This window comes from Eubalaena glacialis, chromosome 8 (assembly GCF_028564815.1).
Source record: "Eubalaena glacialis isolate mEubGla1 chromosome 8, mEubGla1.1.hap2.+ XY, whole genome shotgun sequence".
Classification (NCBI taxonomy): Eukaryota; Metazoa; Chordata; class Mammalia; order Artiodactyla; family Balaenidae; genus Eubalaena; species Eubalaena glacialis.
In genome coordinates this window covers 9,690,360-9,707,867 of record NC_083723.1, presented here as the reverse complement: position 1 = coordinate 9,707,867, position 17,508 = coordinate 9,690,360, and the positions used below count along the sequence as shown (strand labels likewise).

The window sequence follows — 17,508 nt, the reverse complement described above, 5'->3', positions numbered from 1 at the left end:
CACATGCCGTGGAGCAACTAAGCCCGCGCACCACAACTACTGAAGATCCCACATGCCGTGGAGCAACTAAGCCCGCGCACCACAACTACTGAAGCCCGTGCGCCTAGAGCCCATGCTCCGCAATAAGAGAAGCCACCACAATGAGAAGCCCGCGCACCGCAACTAGGGAAAGCCCACGCGCAGCAATGAAGGCCCAATGTAGCCTAAATTGATAAATAAAAACAAATAGTAGGTATAAGGAGCAGCTACTGTTCTGAGGGCTGAGTGTCTAGGGAAGACCCCCTTCCCCCTCCTCCCAGGGCTGAGGGCCAGACTTTGTTGGAGAGAGAATAGCTACAGCTCACCGAATGGCAGAGAAGTGCTGGCAGAACTGGCTGAAGTCCACCCTCTGGAAAACTGTTCATGGAGGTGTCTTGCTGACCACTCGGAGATAAAACTTCCCAACATGGGTGCTGGAGGAATCTGCCGGCTGCTGGGTACTGGGTACTGCTGGCAGCCCCGCACTGCAGAGCCAGGTGCTTCGGAGAACCCAGAGCTGGAGAAGCTACCCTTGATGTAGGGAGGTAGGCGCTTCAGAGGCCTCTTTCTGCAGGTGCCTGCCGAGAAAGCTCACTGGAACCAGGTGGCAAAGCTCCTTCCTCCTGCACTGCCTCCCAGCAGTTTCTCCTGGCAAAGCTTCACACTGGGCCACCTGGCAAAGGAGGAATGCTCAAAGGGCCCAGCTCCATCCCGCGAAGAGAAATGAGAGTGGATGTGGAGCTGAGAGACAATATATTGACCACTGGCACAGGAGACAGTACTCTTAAAAAAAAAATCAATTGAGACAAATACTGGTTTGGTGTCAGTTTACATTCTAGCTGTGCTGCAAGGTTCTTACTGCCAGCTTAGTCTAGTGGCAAAATAGTGGGACTGCTACTGCTGACTCCAGTTTGCAGTGTGCTTTTGGGCAAACCAACCCATTGGGACCTCATCTGTAAAAGGTGGCACTTATTTCTAAGTGACTGTTAAGGTTCCACGTTTTATTCTGATAGGGTCCGGACGGGCTCGCTGTTGTATTTAAACTTTCCTGACGGGTTTGCTTAAGGAAGTCTGACATTGGAACAGACTAAGTCTTAGAAAAAAGCTTCACCGTGGCCGCAGGAATGGAAGGCAAAGGGAGAAAAGAAAAGGGAGTGGGTCCTACGCCCCTTCCCCAAGGCCCGGCTCCTCCGGGAGGCCCCGCCTTCGGTTTCCCGCAGGCCACGCCCTTCTATTCTCGCCGGCCGCTCCCACCCACGGCCCCGCCCCTTTTGTCAGCCCCGCCTTCTCCTCCCACAAGCCTCCTCCCACAGGCCCCCTCCCACAGGCCGCCTCCTGTAGCCCCACACCCCACCCTCTTCCCGTCCTCCCCTTCCCCACAGGTTCCACCCCTCCCACCGGCCCCGTCCTCCGCTTCCTGTCGGCCTGAGCTCCCTCTCCCTGAGCGCCAGGCAGGCTGGGAAGTTGGCTGCTGTAAAGATGGCGGCAGAATTGAAAAGCTGGAGCAGCTCCCTTGGCCCTGAGGGGCCGGGAGGGTGGGCTGAAGGCGGGGCAGGCGCGCTCCGGCCCTCACTGCAGGGCGTGGGGCGGGATAGGGGCGCGACAGGCGCGCTCCCGCGGCCCTGAAGGGGTGGGGAGGGCAGGCGCGTTCTCGGCCGCTCACAAGGGTTGGGGGCGGGGCGTGTGGGCCGAAGGGGCGTGCGCACGCGGGGAGGGGCGTGCTCGCGGGGGCGGGGCCGCGCCCTCGGCCCGGAAGTGCGGGGTGCGGGGTGCGGGGTGCAGGGCGCGGACGGCCCCTGGCGGCCGCGGGCGGAGACTGCGGCCAGGCAAGCGGCGCAGGAGCGGCAGCAGCCGCGGGGCCCGGGCGAGCATGTAGCGGCAGCGGGCGGCGCGGGGCTCCCGGGGCGGGCCGGGCCGCGGGGGCCGCTCGCGGCGACATGGAGGAAGAGGGCAAGAAAGGCAAGAAGGTGAGCCTGCGGGGCGCGTCCTCCCGAAGGCCGGGTGGGGGGCGGGCTGGACCCCAGACCGAGGCAGGCGGAAGGCGGAGGGGCTGTGGTTCGGGGGGTGAGGGGAACATGGGAGGGTCCCTCGGGGCCGCCCGTCGGTCTGCCGGTGCGGGGCGTGGGAAAGTCTGGCTTGAGGAGGTCCGTGGAGGGGAGTTCTGATTTGGGAGGTTCGGCGTGGGGAGGCTAGGCGTGGGGAGGTCCGGGACAGGAGTCTGGTGGGACTCCAGCGTGGAGAGGTCCCGGGCGGGAGTCCGGCGTAGGGAGGCCCGGCAAGGGGAGTTCCGAGGTGGGAGTCCGGCGTGGGGAGGCCCCAGGTTGGAAGTCCGGCATGGGGAGGCCCGGGGGCGCACACTGTTGGAGGTGAGTGTGGCGGGCAGGCCGGGGCCCCCGGGTGGACGGCGCACGGTCAGGCCCGGGACAGGGTCGCGGGAGTCGGTCTCCGCGCGATGGAGTAGGAGGCGAGTCCCTGGACAATGGGGTTAGGTGGTCCTTTGCCGGCCGGGCGCGCGGGGGAGGAAGGAGCCACGCCTTTCCGCCCCTTCCGGTCAGTGACTCTCCCCCAAACCCAGGCTCTGCACATGGCCTTCCCCGCGGGTCAGTGACCAGGGGCTGCAGAGGAGCTGGACCCCGTTACGGGCCAGAAAGTTTCCCAGGGTTAGCATCTTGAGAAAATGGGGTGTAAGGTTAATGTAGAAACATTTGCTGCTTAGTTGACTTCAGTATTGGGGTACCAAGTAAAGGCAAAAACTTCTTCATGGTACAGCCCGTTCACGGTCCGGTCCGGCCGGCGCGGGCTGAGTTTTGCTCTACCTAATACCAGCTGAGTGATTTCAGTGACGTTATATTTGGCAGCTGGATTTAGGACACAGTTCAAGAGGCTCCTTAGTCTTTGTAATTTTTAAAGTGTGGCTTTAATTACAAGCTAGAGTAATTGATAAAGAAACTCAACATTTTAAGGAGACAAATAACCATGTGAGATAAGCTATCATTAAAATGTAAAATGGATTTCAATGAAATGTATCTTTTTCAAATACAGGCTTTATAATCGAAGTGTCTTACCTGTTATTTTCGTTATAATAAATGTATGTGCACTTTTATGCGCAAGTTTAAAACAGACCTTGATAAATCCTCTGATCTTCTGCTCTTCAGAGCCAGCTGTGTCCTTCAGTTGACGATTACTCATCACAAGGTGTCCCATTTTAAAAAGGTATTTGAAATGAAGTGTAGCCAGGTGGTCTTGGGTGGATTGTGCAGTGCTTCTTCTCTCACTTTCTTTATTCATTGTTTTGTTAGGTTATTAATACACATGTGTAATTTAAGTGAAGTATCAGTTGCAGTTACCTACAAAGATGGTTTAAGTCTGGAAAACAGCCCAAGAAAGTGATTCAGCCTGCAAGCATTAGACCACAGAGGGATGCTGCCCACCAAAAAGGGGGAAAGCTGAGTTTAGTGTTTCTACCAAAGCTGGTAGATGCCTTCACAAGAAATGTAGTCAGTTGCATCCTTTCCTGTCACAGATAGGCAGGTGGACCAGGGCCGTTATAGGAGAAGGCCTGTCACCAGTGCTCTTGGCTGCCAGCATTCTGTAGATTAGCTGGCTCAGTCCTAGCAGAGGACCAATCCTAGCCACACGGTATCTTCCACAGTCAGTCCAAATGGTGCCTGCTAAGGAGAGTTATTCCCTTCAAGTGGGTACTAGCCTATCTGATGGGGAAGGATGAGAACGAATTTTTCCCAGAACTTTCAACCAGCTCTGGAAGAAACATTTGAACATTCAGTATATTGAGAGAGACAGAGAAGTGGTAAGACATTCCTGAGCTTTTGGAATAGAACCAATAAATCTCAAGAATTTTATAGTGGGGGCAATGGAAAGATTCAGGCATAGAGAAGATTAATACATTTCATTGTCTCTGTTAGAAGAGATAACCAGTTATTACACAGTTGCCTAAGCCAGGAGGTTTGTGTTTTCTGTGTACTCTGCCACTGCCGTATCTCATTTTCCTACAGGCAGGCTAGACAGAGAGCTCTGGGGCATAGATTTCTATCCAGGCCACGACTTAGCACACTTTACCTCTTGCTCTCAGCCAATCACAAGCCAGTAGAACCTTCCTGCTCTGCTCCCCCATTCAATGTGAGGTCACCTCCAACTCAGTCAATTTGATGCTTAAGTTGTTCTCATTATCGTAAATTAACTAGAGCTATCGATTTTAAAACTTATACACAAATTCAAGGTGAAGCAGCGAGTAATGACTTAATAATTTTATGAAAGTACCATTGGGACATTTAAATTTTCTTTCCAAGTTAGCTTCCTCAAAAAGTGCAGATTTAAGCCTTTAAAAATGTGGATTGATAGGCTTTTCAGGTCTTCAGATGCTTGTCTTGGTGTTCTGTCAAGCAGTTATTCAGGCTTGTTCTAACGTGGCCTATTTCCTCAGGACAGGACTCATCGAGCTGCCAGAGAACCAGTAGACCAGAGTGGATTTCATATAAAGTGCACAGGTACAGCCCTGTCCTTTCTCAGGCTACCTTGGCACATACGATGAGGGTGACTGGAGCCAGTAATGTCCCGTGGAAGGCGCTGGGTGATGGGGTGTGGGAGGAGTTGATGAGGAGATGGGGAGGTCTGGGGTATGGACGTGTGGACAGAGAAGTCCACTAGCTGCCAGAGGCCTGGGACCTGGGGAGTAGGAATAACCATGGAGGTCACTCTCCTGCCGGAACGTCCCCAGAGTGACTGGTACCTTTCAGGCCACCATTCCTGCTTGGGGGTTTGGAGAATGAGGCTTCCTCCTTACAGAGCAGACCCAAGTTCCATGCATTTTGATACTCTTCTGTTAGGATGTAATTCCTTTTTGTAGGAAGCTTAGGTGTACACTTGAGTTGGATTATGTGCATTTTTCTAAAAACACTTGGCTCAGATGCGGATCACAGCCTTTGGGAAGACACAGTTGTGGGGAGTCACCCCTGGCCCTCAGCCTTGTTCAGGTCCCAGTTTCTGCTGCATCTGCTGCTGTCGGGGCATAGGTCGCGCCATAGGTAGCCATGATTTCAGCCTGAACAAAGTTAAATAGTTTTACATTGGTCTATTTTATTTGTATTCTTTAAATGAAAAAAAACAAAGGTTATAAAGTACCCTAGAAATGTAGGACTTGGTGTAAATGATAATGAGGCATTATTATTAATTTTGTTGGGTGTAATATTTGTAATGTTTTGTCAAGTTCTGATCTGATAGACATATACACTGGGGTATTTATAGGTGAAATAATATGATTTCAGAGATTTGCTTTACTCAGACTAGAAAAAAAAAGAGGGGAGATAGCTGAATGCTTTGGCAGTGGTTATTCATTATTCGTTATTCTGCTTACTTTTGTGAATTTTTGAGGTTTCCATAAGAAAAGTGGGGAGAAAAAAATTCCTCTAGGTTTTGGGTCCCCAGTTATCAGCTCATGTACTTGCCAAATCATCCCTTAGCTAGTGTCTGTGAGGAAGTGGGAGTTTGAGCTAGACCAGCCCTCAGGCAGCCATACCTTCTCGACAGGTATATGTGCATATGTGTAAGTATTTGTATAGCTGAAATGAAAGTTTAAAGAAACGATTATTACTACAAGCAGTGCGCTCTGATTTTTTTATTGTTCTTTTTTTTGGTCTTTTTTTTAAACTGCTGGTCATGACCTACTAAATTGCTTTTATAACTATATTGATTCTATAGGTGTCACAGCCATAATATGGGTTAACAAAGTGAATTTGGGCCTCTATACCTTGTTTTCTTTCCTCTCGGATAGTTGTCACAGTGATTCTTTGGTGGCAGTGTTGCACCCTGGGGTGAGGAGGCCGGAAGACCACTGCAGGAGGTATCTGGTGGAGACCAGACGTCAGGTCGTCAGTAGATGAGTCCAGAATAACTGGCAAACATGAGGCTCATTCCTCTTCTGGTTTGGAGAATTACCGTTTACATAGTATCATGTATTTCTTAATTTTATGCATTAGGAAGTGTAAATTCCCTGGTCTTCTTCAGTCAGATTGATAACCCACTGATCATGATAATTTAGGTTCAGAAAGCACATCAGAATCTTCTAGTACTTTTGTATTTCTGCTCTGAGCATCGTTTGAGAGGAAGACATTTTTATGACCAATAGTACTGCAATAAGGGGCTGCTCTGGAATGGGAAGGGCTGTCAGCGTTCTGCCCTATGAGGTCAAGGACAAGTGCCTTCTGTACCCAGTAGGTTTGGTCACTGCAGTTACTGTTAGTCTTTTATTTCTTCATTTCTGTCAGCAATAATAACCCACCTGCTCCATCCTCATCACCACTCTGGTGTGATGCAGTTAAGTACTGTAGATTTAGCCGATTGGTGTGAAATCATCCTATTTATTTATTTGGGTGCCTATTACATGCTTAGTACAGTGAGAAGGGCTGAGGCCGTCTCATTTTATTTGGAGAGTAAGCTGCTCACACCATGTTAGAGAATGAGACAGGGCCAGTGCCCTCATATCAGGAGAGACAGGTAGGCATCAGCTAATTCTACCCGGGAGACCATGCATGTGATGTACAGAAGCAGGCAAGGTGGGGACTGAGGCCCTGAAGTGCTGGGAGGGCATGGAGCCCAGGGTGTGTGTGTGGAGGGTTGGTTTTGGTCCCGGGTGCAGCTGAAGCCATTGGAAGTTTTCATTCATTGCTTTAAGAACTGTTCATTGGCACTGACTGTGCGCCAGGTGCAGATGCTGGGGAGACAGATGAGGTCTGTGGCCACAGAGCTTGAAGCGGAGCTCAGAGGACAGACGAGGATGGATCTTAGGAAGTGTGATTTGATAAGAGTGAATAAGGAAACCTTTTTGTTATGAAGACATCAAGTACAAGTGTAGAGAAAATCTAATGCAGATTCAAATGCCACAATGTCAAATATCATCAATGCATGGGCAGGTTGTTTCAGGTACACTTTTTCCTCATCCACCCCTGCTCCCCAGGTGTTATGGGCTGAACTATGCCCCACGCCCCCAACTCATATGTTGAAGCCCTGACCCCCCCAGCACCTCAGAATGGGTCTGCATTTGGAGATAGGGTGTTTAAAGAGGTGATTAAGGATAAGTGAGGTTGGGCTTCTCTGGTGGCGCAGTGGTTAAGAATCCGCCTGCCAATGCAAGGGACACGGGTTCGAGCCCTGGCCCGGGAAGATCCCACATGCTGTGGAGCAACCAAGCCCGTGCGCCACAACTACTGAGCCCGCGTGCCACAACTGCTGAGCCCGCATGTCACAACTACTGAAGCCCACGCGCCTAGAGCCCGTGCTCCACGACAAGAGAAGCCACTGCAATGAGAAGCCTGTGCACCACAATGAAGAGTAGCCCCCGCTCGCTGCAACTAGAGAAAGCCTGCATGCAGCAACGGACACCTGACACAGCCAAAAATAAATAAATAAATAAATTTATTAAAAAAAGAAAAAGGGTAAGTGAGGTCACTAGGGTGGGCCCTAATCCCATATGACTGATGTCTTTATAAGAAGAGGAAATTTGGACAAAGAGACACCGGGGATGTGCATCCAGTAGAAAGATGATGTGAAGATCAGGGAGAAGATGGCTGTTTCCAAACTGAGGAAGCGGCCTCAGGAGAAGCCAGCCGTGCTGACCCCTTTTTCTCGGACACCCAGCCTCCGGGACTGGGAGAGAATAAATAACTGTTGTTGAAGCTGCCAGGTCTGTGGTGCTTTGTTCAGGCAGACTAAGACAGTGGGTTATTTTGAAGCATACCCTAGACATCATGCTGATGTGACAAGAGTCTAGTGCAGTCGGTCCTCTGCTAGGACTGGTTTGGTGGGACCTGGTCTCGTTCTAGCCTTAGACGTGGACGAGCTACTCAGAGTGGCGGGACCACCTGCATGTGCTCTGTGTGGGCCGCAAACCGCACACTCACTGTGGTCATGTGACCTAGGGTCTGTAGCAGGGGATTGGGCAGAGCCACATTTGCCCAGCCTCCGTGCCATTGTCCTGCCCCGTGTTCTTTGTGGGCACTTTCACTGCTCCGTTCGCTCTTTCTTATCCCTCAGTCCAAGGCCAGTGGCCGTTCTTCAAATGTGACGCTCTGTGTTAATGGTTATGCAGTTGCGACAGAGTTTAGATTTGGATTTGTCGATTTAGTAGAAATAAAAAGGACATTTTTTCTTAGCTGTGTGCTGGTGCCAAAAATGTTACAGGTTTTCCTTCGAAGCGTGCCTGAACAGTAGCAGTTTTCTGCTGGATTGCGTTAAGAATTGGGGCATTTGATCACAGGCATTAGATGTGTTCAGTGCCATGAAAAGAAATCCTCTTTAATGAGTGTAGTAGGAAGTTGGAATTTGGGCTTCTGTTCGAGGCTTAGGATGGCGAACTGCAGTGTGTTTCTTGTAACCCAGGAGGTGGAAAGAATAGTTGAATTCTGAAAGTGAGAAAAATGGTCAGTCTGACCCTGTTGCGTTACCTGGTGTGGGAGATGCTGGCTCACCTGTGTTGTTACTTGTGACTCTGAGAAGCAGAAACTCTTATTTATTTGAAGCTTTATTATTCATTCTATAGTTTGAAGTGACATGCAGTTTTTCCCCCAGATCTCTAATATGCTTCCTGTGTGTCGTTACCATTAACTCTACAGTCAGGTGTGGTTTAGAATATTCCATTTTCCCCTTGCCGTTTACACGGTGGGAATACAGTTTTATTAATTTAAGGCCTTGGACAGACCTACGTGTCAGGTATGTTATCCTACTTGTCAATGTCAGGAAATGTTCTGGGTCTGACTGTGTCTAAGTGTTTTATTACTGCCAGTAGAGGTATCGCTCTAAATAGCTCTTACATTTTATGTTCTGAAATATGCACAGTAGCTGAAGCAGACCTGCCCATGGTACATCCGATGTCAGCCCTATTTCAGGCTCTGTTCTAAGCCTCCACATAGAACATGTGCATCTTCAGCGCCACTTCTCGGAAGAGGAGTCTACAGCCCCAGTCTGCTTCCTCCGCCCCCCACGCCCCAAGCATTTTATTATGAAAAGTTTTGAATACACCAAAGTTGGAAGAATTTTATGGCAAATACCCATATACCCACTGCCTAGATTCTACCATTAACGTTTGGTATATTTGTTTTATCTCATGTCTACCCATCTCTTCATCCTTCTACCTATCCATCGACCCATTTTATTTTTCTGATGCATTTCAAAGTAAATTGCAGACATCAGTTCACTTTGATCTAAACACTTCAGCACGCGTATCATTAACTAGAGTTCAGTATTTGTTTACAATTTTCTTTCGCTGTAAAATTTATGGTAAAATGTACACATCTTAAATGTACATTAGCTAAATTTTGACAAAAGCATACACCTGTGTAACCCAAACCCCCCCTGCCAAGAAATAGACCATAACCCTCAATCAGAAAGTTCCCTTCCTACCTCTTAGGAAGTCCCTTTCCCAGGCAACCATTGTTCTGTATTTCCACTATAGATTATTGCTGTTTGGATTAATTTCCAGTATACATTAGTGCTGTCTGAATTAGTTTTATCTGCTCTAGAACTTGATACAAATGGGTTCATACAGTATACTTGTGTGCAAGAACCTCTTTACTCAGCATAATGTTTTTGAGATTCATCCATAATGTTGTGTGCATCAGTTATTGCTGAGTAGCAGTCTATGGTACGTATATACCACAATTTGTTTATCCGTCACCTGTTGTCGGACATTTGGGTTCTTTTTAGTTTTGTATTATAATGAAAAGCTGCTGTGAACATCTGTGAATGACCCATTGTGTGGACATATGTTATCATTTCTTTTGGACAATAGCTAGTAATGGAATTGCCCAGTTATATAGGAACTATATATTTAACTTTGTAAAACACTGCCAAACTGTTTCCTACTGAATTTTTGTATGCTAATTCTGTCAGTTATTGAGAAGGGGGGTGTTAAAGTCTCCAGTTATTGTTTTAGGTTTGCTTGTTTCTCCCTGTAGTTCAGTTCATTTTGGCTTCGTGTATTTTTTTTTAATAAATTCATTTATTTTTAAAATTTATTTTTGGCTGCGTTGGGTCTTTGTTGCTGCGCGCGGGCTTTCTCTAGTTGTGTTGAGCGGGGGCTGCTCTTCGTTCCGGTGTGCGGGCTTCTCACTGCGGTGGCTTCTCTTGTTGTGGAGCACGGGCTCTAGGCTTGTGGGCTTCAGTAGTTGTGGCTCACGGGCTCTAGAGCACAGGCTCAGTAGTTGTGGCACGTGGGCTCAGTAGTTGTGGCTCGTGGGCTCTAGAGCGCAGGCTCAGTAGTTGTGGCATGTGGGCTCAGTAGTTGTGGCTCGCGGGCTCTAGAGTGCAGGCTCAGTAGTTGTGGCTCGCGGGCTTAGTTGCTCCGCGGCATGTGGGATCTTCCCGGACCAGGTCTCGAACCCATGTCCCATGCACTGGCAGGCAGATTCTTAACCGCTGCGCCACCAGGGAAGCCCCCCAGTACTCTCTGAGTTCTTGCTTACATTTGCCACAACAAGATGCTCCAGGTTCATGTGATACTTTCTTGTCCAGCCCTGAGCTTGACATTTGTCCGAGGAGCACTGGTTGCTCTTGGTGGAAATGGTATTTAGAAACCAAGATCTGGTCAGTAGATGTGGTTATTGCTACTGGGGTGTTATTACTTCTAGATCCTAGAGTTCATAACCCTGATTTGTGAGAAAGTTATTCTGATACAATCTACTACTCTCTTTTGCAAATAGGAACCTCTTCGGTGTTATTTTTTCTTGACAATATTTTCTGGAGCTCTTTCATTATGGGTATGTAGTTTCTTTATTCTTTTTTAGAGTTGAATGGCATTTTCTCCTGTGGATTAATATAATTCATTTAAACAGTAGTCTGTTTATGGACTTCTAGGTTGTCATTTTGCTCTAACAAAAAATGCAGATATTAGCTTTCTACCAACCTTTCACGTGTGTAAATGTATTTATAGGATTATTTCCTGAAAATGCAATTATCAGGAAAGCATATGTACATTTGTAATTTTATAGATATTGACACATTGTTCCCCATAGTGATTGTTCCAGTTTTTCTTCTTCTTCATTTTTTAAAAAAATATATTTGTTTGTTTATTTGGCTGCTCCGAGTCTTAGTTGTGGCATGTGAGATCTTTAGTTGCGGCATGCGAACTCTTAGTTGTGGCATGTGGGATCTAGTTCCCTGACCAGGGATTGAACCCAGGCCCCCTGCATTGGGAGTGCGGAGTCTTAGACACCAGACCACTAGGGAAGTTCCTAGTTTTTATTCTTAACAGCAATTTATGATGAGAGTGCTTGTTTTTTAATATCTTTGCCCACATGGCATATTTCCAAGCTGTTGAATATTTGCCAAGCTGGTAGATGAAAATGGCATTTGCTAATAATTTTGGATTTTATTTTCCAAAGTGCACTTAAAAGTTGGTTTTTAAAAATAATTAATTAATTAATTAATTAATTAATTTTTGGCTGCATTGGGTCTTTGTTGCTGTGCGCGGGCTTTCTCTGGTTGTGGTGAGCGGGGGCTACTCTTCGTTGCAGTGCGCTGGCTTCTCATTGTCGTGGCTTCTCTTGTTGCGGAGCATGGGCTCTAGGCACGCAGGCTTCAGTAGTTGTGGCGCACGGGCTTAGATGCTCTGCGGCATGTGGGATCTTCCCGGACCCGGGCTCGAACCTGTGTCCCCGCATTGGCAGGTGGATTCTTAACCACTGCGCCACCAGGGAAGTCCTGGTGCTTTCTGTTGGTTTTATTTATTTATTTATCCATTTTCTTTGATCCCCAGTCCTCACTCCTCTTTCATGCGCCTCCTTCATTGGCAACCATCGTTACCTATTTGATGCAGGTCCTTTTGTTTATGTGCCCTTGTAAAATGTTTATTATTTGGATGTGTGTTTTTAAGAATCTTTTTATTTTGAAATAATTTCAAACTTAAGAAAAATTGCAAAACTGGCCCAGGAACTCCCACTAATTCCTTAGCAGAGTTAGCGCTGAGGTGGTGGCCTCTATGGAGGCGGAGTTGCATGTGCACTGCCCATCCCTTACGCTCAGCAAGTGCTCAGTGTCCGTGTACGCATCTCCTGTGTTGCTTCCATCACATTCCTGACTACGTGCTCACCAGGGATGCGGATAGGTTTCCAAAGGCCGTCCTCTTGGCTGCACCAGTCTCTTCTGGTTGCCCATCACCAGGGGGTCAGGCTCTAGTGGAGATGCTCGTTGGCTTTGCCCATGGCAGCGCTTCCTTTGTGGGTGCTTACATGGGCTCCATGAAGATTCGATGCACGGACAGGTTGTCACATCTGTCCTGCAGCAGGGAACCTGGATGTTTGCCCCTTGGTCAGTGTGTCCAGTGCGTTGGACTGTGGGACATTCATGATCAGTCGTGCAGGCAGCTGCAGGCTTCCATGGATCATGCACGTCAGAAGTGAGGCAGGCTTTACCATCCGTGACCTGGGTCCAGTCTGGTGGGCGAGGCTCTACCTGAGTCAGCAGTGTGGGTAAGGTAGTGGACCTTGCTTCCTCTGGGGCCAGACCACGTGCAGCCTCCTGTTTATGGAAGTGCGTGGGTTTTACCTTTAAGTGGAGGTGTTCTTTCTGTTGGGCATTTCTGGGGCGGATCTCGCCTTATGAGAATGCAGTTGGGAGAGAACTTGTTCGAATTGTGGTCGTGCTGTCATCGTTTTTCCTTCAGTGAGTGTTCCTCCCCCTCATCCCATTCCCACCTTGGGTGCTCCTGTCCTTATAGGAGAAGCGCCTTCTGTATCCCAAGGGGCCATCAGGGATTGGCATCCTCTCTGTCAGTGGCTGTGGGGTCAGAGTGGGGCGTGCTGTCTGTGATGCTGTCCAGATGGCCCACAGGTGACCCGGGGAAGCCAGGCCTTGGACTTTGCTCTCCTCATGACCTGCCCCTTTAGACAGAGGTGGGCGGGTGGCACATAACCCTCGCAGGTGGTTCTCTCTGGGAGCCATCAGTCTGCTACGACTCCCACAAGAATGAAGTCCCACCATCACTCGGCACGTGCTGGCTGGGCAGCCGATGGAGAGTTCAGGCAGTAAAGGTCTGCTGTTCACTTTGCCAGGTGTAGGCAGACTGACTTGTTTTCTTCCCAGAGGGCACAGCTGTCTTTCAGAAGGCACTAGCGGTGTCTGAGGTGGCACATGGGGAGCCATCAGTGGCAGCAACACATTCAGGCCAGGTTGCCATGCCAGATGGTATGGGGACAGCGGCCCTGCTGTTTGAGGGCTCCATGCACCAGTGGCTTCTATTACCCTGACTGGGTGGAACCTCGGGCCCAGACATGGGTTCAGTAGTGCGTCTTGGCCCCTTTAGGGGTGCCAGCAACTCTTGCCGTGCATTTGGCAAGGCTTGCCATGCAGGGTCACCTACACCAGCCTCCAGGCCCTCCCATCGGTGCCTATGTAGCTTCTCTCCCAGTTACACGGGCCGATGAAAACAGCTAGCGCAGCTCAGCTGCAGAAACCACAGTCAGTGTTCAAGTCAACAACACAGGAATATGTGGGGCCTGGGGGTCCTCGTCGTCCTCCCCACGTACCCCAGCCCCCCAGTTCCCGCACCCCAGGCAGGGCTCTTGTATCGGTTGCCGTCTCCTCCCGCCCAGTTGCTCTACAGCCCCTCCAGCCAGCTTGGCTTTTCCCTTCGTCCTGTTGGAACACCAGCGTATAATAGAAGATCCTGTTTACGATTACAAGTACATACTTTAGGGTTGAAGTGAACAGAAACATCCAAAATCTCTATAAGAAAAACTCCTGAAACACACAAACACGGACTTGAAGAAGTGGAAGACACCTGTGTTCGGGTGGGATAGTGGCATCATGACTGTGTCTGCTCTCTCTGAATTAATTTTTAACGTGATCCCAATAACAATGTCATCGGGCTTTTTTTTTTTTTTTTAAATTAATTAATTAATTTATTTATTTATTTTTGGCTGTGTTGGGTCTTCGTTTCTGTGTGAGGGCTTTCTCTAGTTGTGACGAGCGGGGGCCACTCTTCATCGCGGTGCGTGGGCCTCTCACTTTCGCGGCCTCTCTTGTTGCGGAGCACAGGCTCCAGACGCGCAGGCTCAGTAGTTGTGGCTCACGGGCCCAGTTGCTCCGTGGCATGTGGGATCTTCCCAGACCAGGGCTCGAACCCGTGTCCCCTGCATTGGCAGGCAGATTCTCAACTACTGCGCCACCAGGGAAGCCCCCCATCGGGCTTTTTAATGGAACGAGACCACTTGACTTAAAGCTCATTTTTTGTTACGAACAAGCAAGAACAATCTCTGAAGAAGAAGCACAGTGAGGGAACAACCCCAGATTGGGTCGTGCTGTCTCGCCCCCGATTGAAGCTGTGGGGTTGTCCTGGGATAGGCTGCAGGAACAGAGGAGAAAATACAGAAACAGATCCCCCTCCATGGGGAAACTTGAGTGCCCAGTAAAATGGTGTTTCATAGCAGCGGGGACATCTGAGTAATGGGTGATATTGGGGTAACTGGACAAACGTGTGGAAAAGGATGAAATCAGATCCATCCTTCCTAGTGTACACAAGGGTGAACAACAGGTGGTTCGGAGATTTAAATAAAAGCAAAAATAATTAAGCCATAGAGGTACTAGGCAAAAACATGGGTGAATTCTTCAATGATCTGGGAGATGAGGAAACTTTTTTTTTTTTTTTTTGGCCGCATCGCGTGGTCTGTGGGATCTTAGTTTCCCTACCCGGGATCAAACCCGGGCCCTCAGCAGTGAAAGCGTGGAGTTTTAATCACTGGACTGCCAGGGAATTCCCGAGGAAACTTTCTTAACTATTATTCAGAATTCAGAGCAAGGAGGGGAAAGACCAGATCTGATAACATAAACATAAGCAAAGTAAAAAGACAACAAATCGAGAAAAAATATTTACAACTTATAAAACAAAAAGTAAATATCCCATATATAATGTGCTTCTAAAAACAGGGGAAACAAAGGCTGAGGACCTGAGAGGAAAAAACAAGTCAAGAGATGGGAACAGACAGTTACCGAAAAAGAAACTCAAATGGCTTTTAAATGTGTGAAAAGGCAACTCAGACTCTTGCATAATAAGAGAAATGCAAATTAAGAGCACACTGAGCTACCTTTTCTCACCTTTCAGGCCAGCAGACATCCCTACTTGGTCAGGCATGAGGAACCGGCCAGCATAGCTCCTGACAGGGCATAAGGGGCTATGCCTGGCTGAACTCTGGTGCCGTGACTAACCCAGCATCCCACTTCCATGCAACCTCCCCCAAGGAAACATTGGCAAAAACACGAGGCAGTTTGAGCACCAGGCTGTTCATTTTGGCCTCATTCCACCCCTGGGGTGCAGGCTCGCTAAACCGTGCTGCAGCCTCACAGTGGGCCGGGGTGGGAGGGTGCAGCGTGGAGCCCTATCTTGGATGATTATCTAGAGGGGAGGGGCTGACCTCTCAGCATGGGCCTTGTGAGTTTGGACCATGTAATGATTTACAGGATTACAATTGAATCCAAACATTAAAAAAAAAAAAATTACTTAAAAAAATCAAAAGCAAAGTATTAACAAAAATGGGAAAAACAAACAAAAGACATAACCTCACAGAAAAGAGTTATTTCAAGTAATTAAATCATAGAAATTCGACAGCAGGCCGGCAGTGGGACATGCACTAAGGACAAGAAAAGCAACAAAGAAACTTTAAGCAAATAGTTTTCAGTAATCATTTTATTAGTAATAATGCTGGTATTATTGCCACTGTTACATGTGTTTTAGGATAAAGCGGAACTATAGTTACATTAAGAACATTACACACTGGCTTTCACCGTAGGAGGAGTGGGTGGGTGCAGATAATACCAAAGAATGTGATCCATAACCCTGTAATCCTACTTTGGATTGGAAATATCACTGTGAATTCATGAGGTTTTTCTCTTAAACACAAAGTGCTTATTTCCTCACTCTCTCTGGTGCCAAGTCCCAGGCGCAGTGAACGCCCTCGGTGAGTGGTAGCGGGCCTGAAACAGCACTTTCCTCTAGAAGCAGCAGTGGCCAATTCCAGGTCTGAGGAGCCCTCAGCAGCTGCCAGGGTCCACTTTGAAGAGGCCGCCGCTGGCCGGGGCGGGACAATTGGATCGTCCATAAGATGATGACTAATGGATTGTTTAGCTCCGGCGATTCCAAGGAAGCAGCATTGCTGAAGAGAAAGGATGATGCATTTAACTTGACTTTTCTGAATGATCTGTACCTCAGGGTGACCAAATAGTCGAGGAGGGAAAAGGTCTCTTTATGTAAATGTTTCCACTAATAAATGATGAAGGAATTGTGGAACCAGACTGTTGAAAAATATCATATCCAACTATGAGACAAAGGGGCCAGGCCATAGCCATCAGTGGCAGGTCGCTGCCCAATATTATGTGCCCCCTGATGGAAGCATTCTTGAAAAAACATCACACTTGAGTTAAGTAAAGCCTCACGATCTAACCACCGGTCTACAAGAAATACAGGGGCTGAGAAGCATCCTCAAAGTTCTGACAGAGATACATCCTGCAGGAGCCAGAAAGTGGGATATTCTACAGGACGACCTGCCCTGGCTATTTAACAAATGCATCAAGAGACTTAAGAATTGTGTCGGCTCAGGGCAGTCTATCGATGGACCTGATTTGCATCTTGATTTGAACAAACTATTAAAAAAAAAAAATAGGAGTCTATTGGTGAAAAATTTGAACACCAATTGGATAGTTGAAGATTTAAAAAAATTCCTGTCAAGTTTTAAAGCAAAATAATGCCACTGTGGCTGTTTTTAAATTTTTATTATTTTTTAATTTTTTATAAATTTATTTATTTATTTATTTTTGGCTGCATGGGGTCTTTGTTGCTGCACGTGGGCTTTCTCTAGTTGTGGCGAGCGGGGGCTACTTTTCGTGGCGGTGCACGGGCTTCTCATTGCGGTGGCTTCTCTTGTTGCAGAGCATGGGCTCTAGGCGGTGGGCTTCAGTAGTTGTGGCACGTGGGCTCGGTAGTTGTGGCTCGCGGGCTCGAGAGCGCAGGCTCAGTAGTCGTGGTGCACAGGCTTAGTTGCTCCGTGGCATGTGGGATCTTCCCGGACCAGGGCTCGAACCCGTGTCTCCTGCATTGGCAGGCGGATTCTTAACCACTGCGCCACCAGGGAAGCCCCGTGGCTGTTTTTTAAAAGAGGCCTTATTTTGTGGAGAAAAATGTAGCTTTTTGCCACGGCATCTGTATTTCTGAAGGAGACTGTGTCATGCATTGAGGTCAAATGGAGACTCAGTCTGTACTCTGTCCCGTGTTCAGGATCAGGCCACATACTAGTACGGTTCACACTGGGATCATTGGTGTGTCTGGTTTTTTTGTGTTTTGTTTTTTTTTTTTAACTTTTTGTTTTCTAGAGTTTCTAATAAATTCCTTTTCTTTTTTCTTTCAAAAGTCATATATTTTTATCATCAAGAACTTCTAGGGTCTTAATCATATAATTTTATGTAATGGAATCTCCTGACCTTTTCCTTTGGGAC

The 17,508-nt window shown here is 48.1% G+C and overlaps 1 protein-coding gene across 7 annotated transcripts in view; it reads left to right on the top strand.

Annotated features, from left to right (window-relative positions):
• Nucleotides 1–1,805: 1,805 nt before the first annotated feature.
• The window catches only part of CCM2 (CCM2 scaffold protein), a 59,748-nt gene continuing 44,045 nt past the window's right edge, over nucleotides 1,806–17,508 (top strand). For 2 of the 7 annotated variants that reach the window (XM_061198367.1, XM_061198365.1), the window contains exon 1: nucleotides 1,806–1,985. In XM_061198367.1, the coding sequence (XP_061054350.1) occupies nucleotides 1,956–1,985 (30 nt within the window). In that variant the 5' untranslated portion in view covers nucleotides 1,806–1,955. Of the gene's footprint in view, nucleotides 1,986–3,173; nucleotides 3,232–4,459; nucleotides 4,524–17,508 lie in introns of all 7 variants that reach the window. The other 5 variants (XM_061198360.1, XM_061198366.1, XM_061198361.1 and 2 more) reach the window with 5 other exon arrangements.